Source organism: Rhinopithecus bieti, unplaced genomic scaffold (genome assembly GCF_001698545.2).
Source record: "Rhinopithecus bieti isolate Rb0 unplaced genomic scaffold, ASM169854v2 scaffold_7648, whole genome shotgun sequence".
NCBI lineage: Eukaryota > Metazoa > Chordata > Mammalia > Primates > Cercopithecidae > Rhinopithecus > Rhinopithecus bieti.
The window spans coordinates 314,341-328,331 of NW_016805609.1; the positions used below are offsets into that span (position 1 = coordinate 314,341).

Consider the following 13,991-nt stretch of genomic DNA (forward strand, 5'->3'; position numbering starts at 1 on the left):
GAAAGGCCAGGTTAGGGAGGAACCTCCTTGCATTTGGAAAATCTCCAAAGGAGTGGTTAATTTGCAAAAACACATTTTAAAGTTATAGTTTTGCTTTCTAGACCTGATTTTTAAAAATTTATTATTATTATTTTTAGAGACAGGGCCTCACTCTGTCACCCAGGCTGGAGTTCAGTGGTACAGTCATAGCTCACTGCAGCCTCAAACTTCTGGGCTCAAGTGATCCTCCCACCTGAACCTCCCTAGTAGCTGGGACTACAGGCACATGCCACCATACCTGGCTAATTATTTTATTTTATTTATGGGTCTCGCTATGTTTCCCAGGCTGGTCTCAAACTCCTGACCTCAAGCTATTCTCTCAACTCAGCCTCCCAAAGCACCAGGATTACAGGTGTGTGCCACCACGCCCAGCCACAAATCTATAAATTTAGAAAGGAGGACTATTTCTAAAGAGGGTCCCCACTACCTGTAGGCAGGAAGCAGAGCCTCTGGCCATAACTGAAAAACAAGCACTTCCACAAGAACGGGCAAAGGGAGCATGAATTTATGCTGAGAGGCGTAGCTAAGCATACATATTCAACAGATTATGGGAGGATCCATGAATATTCACAAAGAGATGGTACACGCATGCAGAGTAAGCTAACGTGTATGCAGCATGTCTCCCATGTTCACCTTAAGGCAGAAACTTAACATTGAAATTTATTACAGGGCAACAAAATGAGACTGCATATCTATGTAGACCTAGCTATTTGGTAGGCTGAGGCAGGAGGATCACTTAAGCCTGGGAGTTCGAGGCAGCTGTGAGCCATGATTGCACCACTGTTCTCCAACCAGGGTGACTGGGCAAGACCCTGTCTCAGACCACTCTGTGGTCAGTGGTTATCAGGAAGGAATGCTAGTCAGTTGTGCTGAAACCACTAAAAGGGAAGAGCAGAATTAGATGATTGGTTGATACCAGTGGTGAAGTGAGTCTTTTTTTTTTTTTTTTTTTTTTTTTTGAGACAGAGTCTCGCTCTGTAGCTCTGTAGCCTAGGCTGGAGTGTAGTGGCGGGATCTTGGCTCACCGCAACCTCCGCCTCCTGGGCTCAAGCGATTCTCTTGTCTCAGCCTCCTGAGCAGCTGGGACTACAGGTGCCTGCCACCACGCCCGGCTAATTTTTTTATATTTTTAGTAGAGACAGGGTTTCACCCTGTTGTTGTACAGGCTAGTCTTGAACTCCTGACCTCAGGTAATCCACCTGCTTCGGCCTCCCAAAGTGCTGGGATTACAGGCAGCTCCAAAGTGCTGGGATTACAGGCCTGAGCCACCACACATGGCCTCAAGTTAGTCTTTTGAAGGGCTAGTTTCTGTTTAGCCCTTAGCGGGAAAAGAAACTGATGGCAGTTAGGGAGGGAGGGAGTAGAACAAGGCCTGTTGAAATTCCTTTCCCATCATGGCCAAAACCTAAATTTTTTTACGGTATCTCTGGGCTCCCCTTGGCCAAGAGATGGTTTGTTGAGTCAGTTGGGAGCTTAGAATTTTATTTCTCACATCATTGAATCAATTTGAACCAGGTGACAAAACCTTCTGCTCTCAGTAGTGGGTCACAGAACCTTCCTGATTCCTGCCCTGAGAGTGTCTCTCTGAAGATAATGTTAGGCTGATAGGCTTTCCAGATTCTGTAACCTATTCTTTCCAAGGAAGAGATGCCTATATTTTTCTAGCCAATTCATATGCTTTGAGTATCACTCAAGGGTAAAATTATTTCTAACAAATCATTTACTAATTAGCAAATGCTTAAGTGTAGATTTAGAAAGCTAAAGATATATAGTGGCTGCCATCTATAGTTTGGACTTATGATTAACTACATTGAAATGCTAACTCTGTACCCTAGAGTGTGAATTCCTGATTAGAGTCCTTCAGGTGCTAATTTATGTATTTCATGTTTGATATTAATATTACTTGAGCTTTGTGGGAGGGCAGTCTTTTCCTCCCCTGAGGTATAGCTGGAAGTTACCTCCTTTGTGAAGCTTTCCTAGATACTCTAAGCAGACATGGTCCTTCCTTTCTCCCTTGCCCAGCACTCTGAGGATGACTCTGTGGAGCACTGATCCCTCTGTGTTATAATTGTCTATTTACATGTCAGCTACCACTTATAATAGACTGAGCTCCTTGACAGCAGGGATGCTGTCCATTCTTTTGTGTCCGGAATTGGTGGGTTCTTGGTCTCACTGACTTCAAGAATGAAGCCGCGGACCCTCGCGGTGAGTGTTACAGTTCTTAAAGATGGTGTGTCCAGAGTTTGTTCCTTCAGGCGTTCAGATGTGTCTGGAGCTTCTTCCTTCTGGTGGGTTCGTGGTCTCACTGTCAGGAGGGAAGCTGCAGACCTTGGTGGTGTTACAGCTCTTAAAGGCAGCGCGTCTGGAGTTGTTTGTTCTTCCTGGTGGGTTCGTGGTCTCATTGACTTTAGAAGTGAAGTTGCAGACCTTTGCGGTGAGTGTTACAGCTCACAAAGGCAGTGTGGACCCAAAGAGTGAACAGCAGCAAGATTTATTGCAAAGAGCGAAAGAACAAAGCTTCCACAGTGTGGAAGGGGACCCCAGCGGGTTGCTGCTGGCTGGCTCAGGCAGCCTGCTTTTATTTCCTTGTCTGACCCCACCCACATCCTGCCAATTGGTCCAATTTACAGAGAGCTGATTGGTCCGTTTTGACAGAGTGCTGATGGGTGTGTTTATAATCCTTGAGCTAGACACAGAGTACTGATTGGTGTATTTACAAACCCTGAGCTAGACACAGAGTGCTCATTGGTGCGTTTACAATCCTTGAGCTAGACACAGAGTGCTAGACAGAAAAGTTCTCCAAGTCCCCACTAGGTTAGCTAGACACAGAGTCAGCTAGATACAGAGTACCAATTGGTGTATTTACAAACCTTGAGCTAGACACAGAGTACTGATTGGTGTGTTTACAAACCTTGAGCTAGACACAGAGTGCTGATTGGTGCACATAAAATCCTCCAGCTAGATATAAAAGTTCTCCAAGTCCCCATCTGGCTCAGGAGCCCAGCTGGCTTCACCTAGTGGATCCTGCACTGGGGCTGCAGGCAGAGCTGCCTGCCAGTCCCCAGCTGCGCCTGCACTCCTCAGACCTTAGGCTGTGGATGGGACCCAGCACCACGGAGCAGGGGGCGGGAGTGGGGGCAGCGCCCCTAGGGGAGGCTCGGGAGGTGCGGGAGTCCACCTTAGGTGGGGGAGCGCAGACATGGCGGGCTGCAGGTCCGGAGCCCTGCTCCGCAGGGAGGCAGCTAAGGCCCTGTGAGAATTTGAGTGCAGCACTGGCGGGCCAGCACTGCTGGGGAACCACGCAACCTCTGTAGCTGCTGGCCCAGGTGCTAAGCCCCTCACTGCTCTGGGTCAGCGGCACCACAGGCCAGGCCACTCAGTGTGTGGGCCCCCTGAGCCTGAGCCTGCGCCCACCAGAACTCGCACTGGCCCTTGAGCGGGCGTGCAGCCTGGGTTCCCACCTGCGCCTCTCCCTCCACACCTCCCCACAAGCAGAGGGAGGCGGCTCCGACCTCAGCCAGCCCAGAGAGGGACTCCCACCATACCGTGACGGACTGAAGGGCTCCTCAAGCACTGCCAGAGTGGACGCGGAGGCCAGGAAGGCGCTGAGTGAGGGCTGCTAGCACATTGTTACCTCTCATTGTGATCCCAGTGTCTGGAACAGTGCCAAGTACATAGTAGGGACTTCATAAATATTGATTCACTATGTAAATGAGACTTTTCCAAAACATGCTTTCATTGATGCCTCTCAGCATTTATACACCTTTTACCAACTTACTACTGGCCAAGTAGACAAATGAAAGCAGTAATCCAGATACACCCAAGAAGACATCTGTTCTTCTCTTTTCTCCCTGTGGAGGGGGAGACTTAAGTGGCTTCTTAACTGGTGTGTCATCTGATCAAGTGGTCCATGTAATAGGTGGATGCCAATGTCTGGCCCCAGGCTTCACCTCGTACTGGCACTGGTCATTACAGAAGACACTGCACCAGAGCTGAAAGCACCTCGTGTCACTAGGCAGCTGTGGAGTCTACTGCACTTGACCTAGCAAAATCTGCCTAGAGACTGTTAGAGTCATCACACTATCCGAAGTTACCTCCAAACTGCCCTCCTTTTTTTCCCAGGTGGAGTCCTGGCCTCTTAGATATTTTAATGAGGATTTGCTTGTTGACATATTCTTTATTCACTAAGGTGTCAGCATATTACTGTCTTAGAGCTGAGGGTTCTTCATCTTTTTTGGATCAGGACCTCCCTCTAAGAATCTGATGACTGCTCCCGTCCCTCTCCCAAGAAAAACTTCCATACTCACCTGTTAAAAAAAAAAAAAAAAAAAAAAAAANCAATTGGTGTATTTACAAACCTTGAGCTAGACACAGAGTACTGATTGGTGTGTTTACAAACCTTGAGCTAGACACAGAGTGCTGATTGGTGCACATAAAATCCTCCAGCTAGATATAAAAGTTCTCCAAGTCCCCATCTGGCTCAGGAGCCCAGCTGGCTTCACCTAGTGGATCCTGCACTGGGGCTGCAGGCAGAGCTGCCTGCCAGTCCCCAGCTGCGCCTGCACTCCTCAGACCTTAGGCTGTGGATGGGACCCAGCACCACGGAGCAGGGGCGGGAGTGGGGCAGCGCCCCTAGGGGAGGCTCGGGAGGTGCGGGAGTCCACCTTAGGTGGGGAGCGCAGACATGGCGGGCTGCAGGTCCGGAGCCCTGCTCCGCAGGGAGGCAGCTAAGGCCCTGTGAGAATTTGAGTGCAGCACTGGCGGGCCAGCACTGCTGGGGAACCACGCAACCTCTGTAGCTGCTGGCCCAGGTGCTAAGCCCCTCACTGCTCTGGGTCAGCGGCACCACAGGCCAGGCCACTCAGTGTGTGGGCCCCTGAGCCTGAGCCTGCGCCCACCAGAACTCGCACTGGCCCTTGAGCGGGCGTGCAGCCTGGGTTCCCACCTGCGCCTCTCCCTCCACACCTCCCCACAAGCAGAGGGAGGCGGCTCCGACCTCAGCCAGCCCAGAGAGGGACTCCCACCATACCGTGACGGACTGAAGGGCTCCTCAAGCACTGCCAGAGTGGACGCGGAGGCCAGGAAGGCGCTGAGTGAGGGCTGCTAGCACATTGTTACCTCTCATTGTGATCCCAGTGTCTGGAACAGTGCCAAGTACATAGTAGGGACTTCATAAATATTGATTCACTATGTAAATGAGACTTTTCCAAAACATGCTTTCATTGATGCCTCTCAGCATTTATACACCTTTTACCAACTTACTACTGGCCAAGTAGACAAATGAAAGCAGTAATCCAGATACACCCAAGAAGACATCTGTTCTTCTCTTTTCTCCCTGTGGAGGGGAGACTTAAGTGGCTTCTTAACTGGTGTGTCATCTGATCAAGTGGTCCATGTAATAGGTGGATGCCAATGTCTGGCCCCAGGCTTCACCTCGTACTGGCACTGGTCATTACAGAAGACACTGCACCAGAGCTGAAAGCACCTCGTGTCACTAGGCAGCTGTGGAGTCTACTGCACTTGACCTAGCAAAATCTGCCTAGAGACTGTTAGAGTCATCACACTATCCGAAGTTACCTCCAAACTGCCCTCCTTTTTTTCCCAGGTGGAGTCCTGGCCTCTTAGATATTTTAATGAGGATTTGCTTGTTGACATATTCTTTATTCACTAAGGTGTCAGCATATTACTGTCTTAGAGCTGAGGGTTCTTCATCTTTTTTGGATCAGGACCTCCCTCTAAGAATCTGATGACTGCTCCCGTCCCTCTCCCAAGAAAACTTCCATACTCACCTGTTAAAAAAAAAAAAAAAAAAAAAAAACTTTAAACACATTAAATTTCACAGAGTTTTATTGAGCAAAGAATGATTCACAAATTGGGAAGGCTGCAACCAGAACAGGTTCAGAGAGACTCCATAGTGCGCCACGTGGTTGGAGAGGATTTAGGATTTATGCACAGAAAAAGGAAAGTGACAAACAGAAAATAAAAGTGAGGTACAGAAACAGCCGGATTGGTTACAGCTTGGTGTTTGCCTTAAACATGGTTTGAACAGTTGGCCGCCTTTGATTAGCCAAAACTCAGTGATTGGTAGAAGAGTAGATTACAGTTCACTATGTACAGAGAAGCCCTTAGATCCAACCTTAAAATATGTAAGGAGGCAGTTTTAGGCTACACTTCATTTAGCACACTCAGGAGTACCATTTCAGCTTCAAGCTGTAAGTGTTTGCAGCCCCCTGAGACCACTTAATCCCAAGTTAAAAACCCCTGCTCAGAGGCAGCATCCTTTTTTTTTTTTTTTTTTTTTTTTTTTTTGAGACAGAGTCTCACTCTGTTGCCCAGGCTGGAGTGCAGTGGCACGATCTCAGCTCACTGCAACCACCACCTCCTGGGCTCAAGGGATTCTCCTGCCTCAGCCTCCCAAGTAGCTGAAATTACAGGCGCACGCCACTATGTCCAGCTAATTTTTTTTGTATTTTTAGCAGAAATGGGGTTTCAGCATTTCACCATGTTGGCCTGGCTGGTCTTGAACTCTTGACCTCAAGCGATCCAACTGCCTCGGCCCCCCAAAGTGCTGGCATTGCAGGCCCAGATCACTGCTCCCGGCCCAGTGAGGCACCATCTTATTGGATATGGAGACAAAGAATCTGGCTTAGCATCCTGGATTTGTATTTTCTTTCCAAAAGTCCTTAAATGAATTTCTAACTTTTGTGAGCCACAAGTTCCTCAGCTATGAAATTAGTGACATTAACCTCCGCTCTTCAGGTTTATATGAGGATCAATTAAAATAACATAGGTAAAAAACACATCCTAGCAAGTTGGTATCTACTTTAGAAATGAAGGAGGTCATATGTATGTGAAGTCTCCAGATTAAACATGCCATCTTATATGTGTCTGTTTCTACAGGTGAACTGGTGACAACAGTAATTGCTATTTTGGCTCATACATGAGTAGGGCTGATCTTGACTAGGAAGAGTCAGTAAGACTCACCAGCTGTGGCCACTGTCTGCTGATTGGCTGGTGCCTGTGTCTCAGAAACTGCTACATATTTTGACTATTCCTTCTGCACTTAAGGGCATGCACACTCCCAAAATAAACTCAGATTGTCTAAGGAATAATAATGATAAAGAGAAAGCCCTCTTTACCTGGTCTATTTGGAGTCAGTTCCAAAAGCATTAAGAATTTCTGCTGAACTAGTTTCTTTCCTGCCACCACTTTCCTTCTAAAATAGTTTCAAGATCTATGGGGGAAAACATCTAATTACAGTGAACAGACTGGTGGGAGGAAGTTAAGCATTGGGGTTTTCTGCCCTGGGTAACCTTGTCCTAACTTGGGCAGATGGTATCACACTACCTGGTCATCATCCGCTCATTCACTGTTTGACCAGTTGGTCATTCATCCACAAATGTCCTTTTTGCAGGAGGAATGAAGGTGCTAGACCTGCAGATGCTAGCATGAAAAGACAAATCTCCTGCTGCCAAGGTGCTTAAAGTAATGGAGGTCAGGGGACAAGCAAGCAGACAGGCAGCTGTGAATGCAGACAGGAAGCACCACAAGGCAGTGGGACCCACAGAGTGGTATCAGGGTAGAGATGAGCAGACCTCATGTGGGGAGGGAGGAAGTGGACTGCAGAGAAGGTGACGGGGCGAAAATAGTTTGAGAGGTGTGGAGCTAGAAGGGCTCTCACATTTGTTTATTAATATGCCTTTTGCAAAAGAGTGGCCTGATGCCTGGAGTCACTCAAAAGATTTCCAATTCTAATAGGAAAGAGTCTATTTTGGCTTCAGTGGTTGCATGTGCACCCCCTGATTTGCTGTGTGCTGAGGCATTGTGGTGATGGACGCAAGTGCAGAGACCTTGAATATGTATCAGCCTCTAGTTCTTGCCCTGAGTCCTCAAAGAAGGCAGGAGAGACGACATGGGAGACAGGCACCGCTCTTCAGTGGAGACCAGACCTGGAACTCGCATCTTTTACTCAGTCCTCTGCCCTTTCTGCTGGATGGTGCCCCCCGAGTATAGGGTGCAACACACAATTGGAGCATTTAAGGGCCACAAAGAGGACAGATTACCAATGATTGTGTGTTGATTCTTTGAGCCTGTTATCTCATGGAAAAATCATTTCTAAAACTCTGTGTATGGGATGAGTGGGAAATAGAGAGTATTAATGGGTGCAGGGTTTCTTTTTGGGGCAATGGAAACAGCCTGGAATTAAATAGTGGTGATGTTTGCACACTTTGTGAAATACTAAAAACTCCTGAATTGTACAGTCTTAAGGAACTTTTATTTATTTGTTTTTGAGACAAAGTCCCTGTGTCACCCAGGCTGAGGTGTGGTGGCATGATCACCAGTTATTGCAGCCTCAATCTCTGAGGCTCAAGTGATTCTCCCACCTCAGCCTACCAAGTAGCTGTGACTATAGGTGCGCACCACCACACCCAGCAAATTTGTAATTTTTTGTAAAAACAAGGTTTTACCATGTTGCCCAGTCCGGTCGTGAACTCCTGTGCCCAAGCGATCCTCCCACTTTGGCCTCCCAAAGTGCCAGGATTACAAGCATGAGTCACCACACGTGGCCTCAGGTTTAAGAAACTTTTAAATAAATGAAATATAGTCATACCAAAACAGTAAAATGGGTTTCGGAAAAAAAAATGTTTTAAAACAAACTTATGTATGGTATAATCCTAGTCCTTTTAAAAAAATGCTTTCAAAAACTGGCAGCCAAGTCATAAAAGGACAAATACTTATGATTCCACTCATAAAGTAGTCAAAAGTAGTCAAAAATCATAGAAACATCACCATAAATGTATAATTTTTATTTTCAATTTTAAAAAAGGTAAGTCAAAATCATAGAAACAGAAAGTAGACAGGTGGTTACTAAGGGCTATGGGATGGGGAAATTAGTATCTAATGGGCATAGAGTTTCAGTGTTACAAGATGAAAAGATCTAGAGTTATGCTGCCCAGCAGTGTGAATATGGTTTATTGTACTGTACACTTAAAATGGTTAATATGATAAATTTAGCATTATGTGTTTTTTACTATAGTAAAATAAAAGAAAAAAAAATGGGGCCGAGTGCAGTAGCTCACACCTGTAACATAATCCCAGCACTTTGGGAGGCCGAGGTGGGAGGATCACTTGAGGCCAGAAGTTTGAAACCAGCCTGGTCAATATAGCGAGACCTCATCTCTACAAAAGAAAAATGTTAAAATTAGACAGGTGTGGTACTTGTAGTCCCAGCTCTCCGGAGGCAGGGACTGGGGAAGAGGATCACTTGAGGGTAGGGGTTTGAGGCTGCAGCGAGCCACGATCCTGCCACTGCTGCAGCCTAAGCAACAAAGCAAGATCCTGTTGTAAAAACAAACAAACAAAAACGGGCAGCTAATACCTGAGAGTGAATATCTTTTATCTCTGATTAATGGGATTGAGAGAATGCTTCATGTTATAGAAAGAACAGTGTCTTTGGACCCACACAGACCTAGATTTAAGATTAGCTCTGCCAATTACTAAGTACTCTTTACTATGAACCTCTGTTTTCCTCATCTGTGAAACCAGAATAATGAATCCTACCTCCAAGAATTGTAGTCAAGTTGGAAACAATTTACACAAAGTGCCAAACACCAAGCCTGGCACAGTAGGAACTGAGTAAATAGTGGTTAATATTTTTATCAGTGTCTGCATTACTGACATCTCCATCATTTCTATGCATTTGTTTTTGAATCAGAAAAAGATGTTATTTAAAAAAATAACCCAGTAGTGCCCCTTGTCTCACTGCTGTCAGTTATATTATTATTGTTACTACCCTCTGGAATTTCAATAGCTCTTTGTTTTTTGGGTTTTTTGTTTTGTTTTGCTTTGCTTTTGAGACAGGGTCTCACTCTGTCACCCAGTCTGGAGTATAGTGGTGTGATCTCAGCTCACTGCAGCCTCAACCTCCTGGGCTCAGGCGATCCTCCCACTTCAGCTTCCCAAGTAGCTGGGACCACAGGCGCATGCCACCACACTTGGCTAATTTTTGCATTTTTAGTAGAGACAGGGTTTTGCCATGTTGCCTGGGCCTGTCTGGAACTCCTGGGCTCAAGTGGTCTGCCTGCCTCGGCCTTCCAAAGTGCTGGCATGAGCCACGCCTGGCCTAAATAGCTCTCTGTATTTGCAAAAGTGTGTTGTAAGAATCATTCAGTGCCTCTCGATTGGATGGAGGCTCTAGAATGCACAGAAAAAGGCTGCTGCTGTGTATCTCTGCAAGTCATGCACAAGATGGGGAACAGCAGGCTCCCTCTTGCTTACGAGTTCCAATGCAGGGAACTGAGCCCTGTAGCTGTTTCTTTCATATCTCACCCATTTTAAAGAGACCACAGGCTTTAGAAGTAAAGGACTCTTTTGTTGAAGGAGTGTTTTGAAATTTAAATGAGCATTTATTGTTCAAAGATGGACCAACCAGTCTTTTGAAGAATTCAAGGCTCTTTAGAGAAAAATAAAGCCTTGGAGGAGTATCTGAGAAGCTTGTTAGATGCATGAGAAGGGTCTGGAAATAAACTTTATCTGGAGTTTCTGCCTTCTACCAACAGAGCTGAAGCTAATGCTCTTCTAAAACAAGCAAAACAGATGGTTTGCGTACTTCCTCTCCTTGCTTTTACTTCTTCTGTGATAGACTTGTCATGTCTGATGTTTGGGCTGACGTGGTACTCTAATAGAGTTAGAGTCTGCATTTTTTATGTCCTCTAGTATGTTCTGGTTGATGGCTGAGGGCAACAAACCAGGAATCCCAGATGCCAGCACCAAGACCTCAGACAGATCACTTAACTCTCCGAGCTTCATCACCGTTCTCTCCTTGCAGACCTCACAGGGAACAGGCAAAGCTTTATGAGATACAACATCATTATGATTAATCCTATTCTGATTCTGAAAGCAAAGCTCTTCCTACACAAACTCCTATTTCTAAATACTAAATTAAAGACATTTCTTTATGGTGTATTTTGTGTACTTATAGAAATGCAAAGTGTTGAGATAAAACATGAAGCAATGATGACAAAGTGCTAACTTTTTCTTGTTTTGATTTCTTCATGCTTTTTTCCACTTAATCCCCTAGAGTGGTGTCTTAACTGTTAAACTGGGTGGAGATCTAGGAACCTACGTGATCAACAAGCAGACGCCAAACAAGCAAATCTGGTTATCTTCTCCATCCAGGTATGTAGGTATGTTCAGAAGTCAACATCTGTAATTCTTAAAGACTTCCGAAATGCAACATTGTGGACCATTTAAGAAATGTCAGCTGAGCACGGTGGCTCACGCCTGTAATCCCAACACTTTGAGAGGCTGAAGTAGGAGGATCACTTAAGGACAGTTCAGAACCAACCTGGGCGACATAGTGAGTCCCTGGCTCTGTAAAGAAAAGAAAAATGAAAGTCACGGCTGGGTGCAGTGGCTCACACCTGTAATCCCAGCACTATGGGAGGCCAAGAGTGTGGATCACTTGAGCTCAGGAGTTTGAGACAAGCCTGGGCAATGCCACAAAACCCCGCCTGTACTAAAAATACAAAAGTTAGCCAGGTGTGGTGGCACACGCCTATAGTCGCAACTACTTGAAAGGCTGAGGTTGAGCCTCAGCGTGAGCCCAGGAGGTGGAGGTTGCAGTGAGCCAAGATCGCACCACTGCACTCCAGCCTGGGCAACAGGGCCAGACCCTGTCGCCTCTCCCCCCCCAAAAAACAAGTCACCGTCTTATGTTAGTATCCTTATAATTGAGTCTTTCCTGATATTTTGCAGCCTGTCTCATTCTCAGTAGAAAAACTTACTCTAGTTATATAACTTCTCCCTGCTGACAATTTGGATACTGTAAGCAGGCATCAGGATATTAAGAAGATCTGAAGTGAATAGCTTATAACTTTTCCAAATTCAGCCTAGACAGTTTTCCTCTATTAAATCATTGCCCTGACTTTTAAAAAAGCTACTTTTGACCTTGTAGCATTTGAACAAGTTGCACTTTGTCTTCAAAGCAAGTTAAAGTTTGACCTCTACTTGTTTTGAGCCTCTCAGGTAAAGGGTTATTTGAATTCCCTTTGCAGGATGGGGTTGTGTATCCTGTGGAGGTGGCAGAGTGTTTTATATTGCTGTTCTAGGGCATTTAATCCTTCCTGCCTTTTCCATTGATGTGCTTTCAATGTAGAGGAATAAAAGATTGTGTTGGAGACACAATGCAGCCTGCATAGCATCTGAAAGCCTGAGAACATGCAGTGAGAGATGTCGCTCATCCCTCAGCAGCCTGGCTGCTGTTGAAGTGGTTGTAAGAAAGTAAAAGAGAAATGCCCACAAAAAGCTCTCAGATCCAGTCATTCATTAGCACTTCCAAAGAGAGCATGTTGACTATGAATTGGGAAAGGGCTAGATAAAACCAGCATAGAATTCTTTGAAAGACTAATGGTATTTGCATTTTTAAAAAATTATAACCTTACTCTACCCCCTAACATTGACATCATTTTTAGGCAATTAATATTATACCATTTATCATTCTGTGATCTCTAATGCTTTGTTCAGAATAAATAGTGTTATGTTTCCTTTCCCCACACTCTCATCCAGGAAGTGTGCTAGAGTTCAACAAAAACAGCACTAGAAATCACTGTCATTCTAGGAAGGCCCTAATTCACAACTCATATTGGTTTTTAGACCCAGTTAGTGTGGAGGTTGGAGGATTTTAACCTCTGTGGGCCAGTTAGCTTCTGTGGCCTCAGTCACTCTTCCTGACCCTGGCCATGCTTGAGCCTGTGTGTTCTTATCCATCTCCGGGGGGAACAAAGTGGATCAGCTCAGTCCAGCGATCACTTCTGGGGATCACTGGCTTTGTAAATATCGGGCAGGCACCTACTGCAAAAGAATTTCCCCCATATCTGGAGACTGAAAACTTCCATATCGTATTTGGACACACTGTCCAGCAATAGGCTCTTACCCTAGCTGTGTTCAGAAATATGGGAATTTGGAAAGATCTGCTGAGCAAGCTATTTACTGTCACAGATACCATCTTCCTCCAAAAAAATTATATATACACACACATATATATGTGTGTGTATATATACATATATGTGTGTGTGTGTGTATATATATACATATATATGTGTGTATATATATATGGTGGGGGGGGCAGGGTGAGGCTGAAGAAGTGCCTCGGCCGGAGAAGGCCACACCCAGAGATCACAGGCTCCGGGTCCACCTCAGGCCCCTCCCCTTCCTGCGCCCAGTTTCCGGCAGATCCAGAGAGGCCACCGCCGCTTAGGAGTCGGGGGAAGGGAGGCAGAGAAGCGTTTCCTGACGACAAGCTCTCAGTGCCTCTGTGGGAAGTGGCGGCAAGATGGCAGCTCCCAGCGGGGGACAGAAGCCAGTCACTCGCTGGAGGCCAGGACGCTGCCTAACACAGCCGTCCCGCTCCAGGCCCTCACTACCAGGGCGGCTCTCACCACTCCCGGCCTGCTGCCCACACAGACTGCGGGGTCTGGGGGAGCAGGACCCTGGACGTCCCGCTCCTGTCTTGGAAGGAGCAGGCTGGAGCACAGGAGCGCCGTGTAGCTGTGCCTGCAAAGGCAGAGGATTCCGTGGGAGGATCCCGCAGCTTCGGGCCGTTGTCATTGTTTTTATACCTGTGGTAAATGGCATGACCAGACACACGGTAATGTCTGGAGAAACCTCTGAAGAGGAGTAAGAGGTTGTGGACATGATGTGGCCCGGACAGTGGCTGCCGAGCCATTGGAGCCTGCTTCTGCCCAACTTGGCCAAAGAAGCCCCCATCCTCTCTGTGGAAAAGATTTCCAGAAGCTGTTGTGTCAATAACAAAGCCTCAGAAAAAATAAATAAATAAATAAATAAATAAATAAATAAATAAATAAAATTATCAACAGTGAAGATCATCCTTGAGTCTGATTTGAAAAGTAGGGTGAGGCCGGGCGCGGTGGCTCAAGCCTGTAATCCCAGCA

At 46.2% G+C, this 13,991-nt stretch overlaps 1 protein-coding gene across 5 annotated transcripts in view; it reads left to right on the forward strand.

The window, feature by feature from the left end:
• FXN (frataxin) overlaps nucleotides 1-13,991 on the forward strand; it is a 70,470-nt gene that overhangs the window by 22,358 nt on the left and 34,121 nt on the right. For 2 of the 5 annotated variants that reach the window (XM_017873049.1, XM_017873051.1), the window contains exon 4: nucleotides 11,120-11,217. In XM_017873049.1, coding sequence (XP_017728538.1) covers nucleotides 11,120-11,217 — 98 coding nt within the window. Of the gene's footprint in view, nucleotides 1-11,119; nucleotides 11,226-13,262; nucleotides 13,902-13,991 lie in introns of those variants that run through there. The other 3 variants (XM_017873047.1, XM_017873048.1, XM_017873050.1) reach the window with 3 other exon arrangements.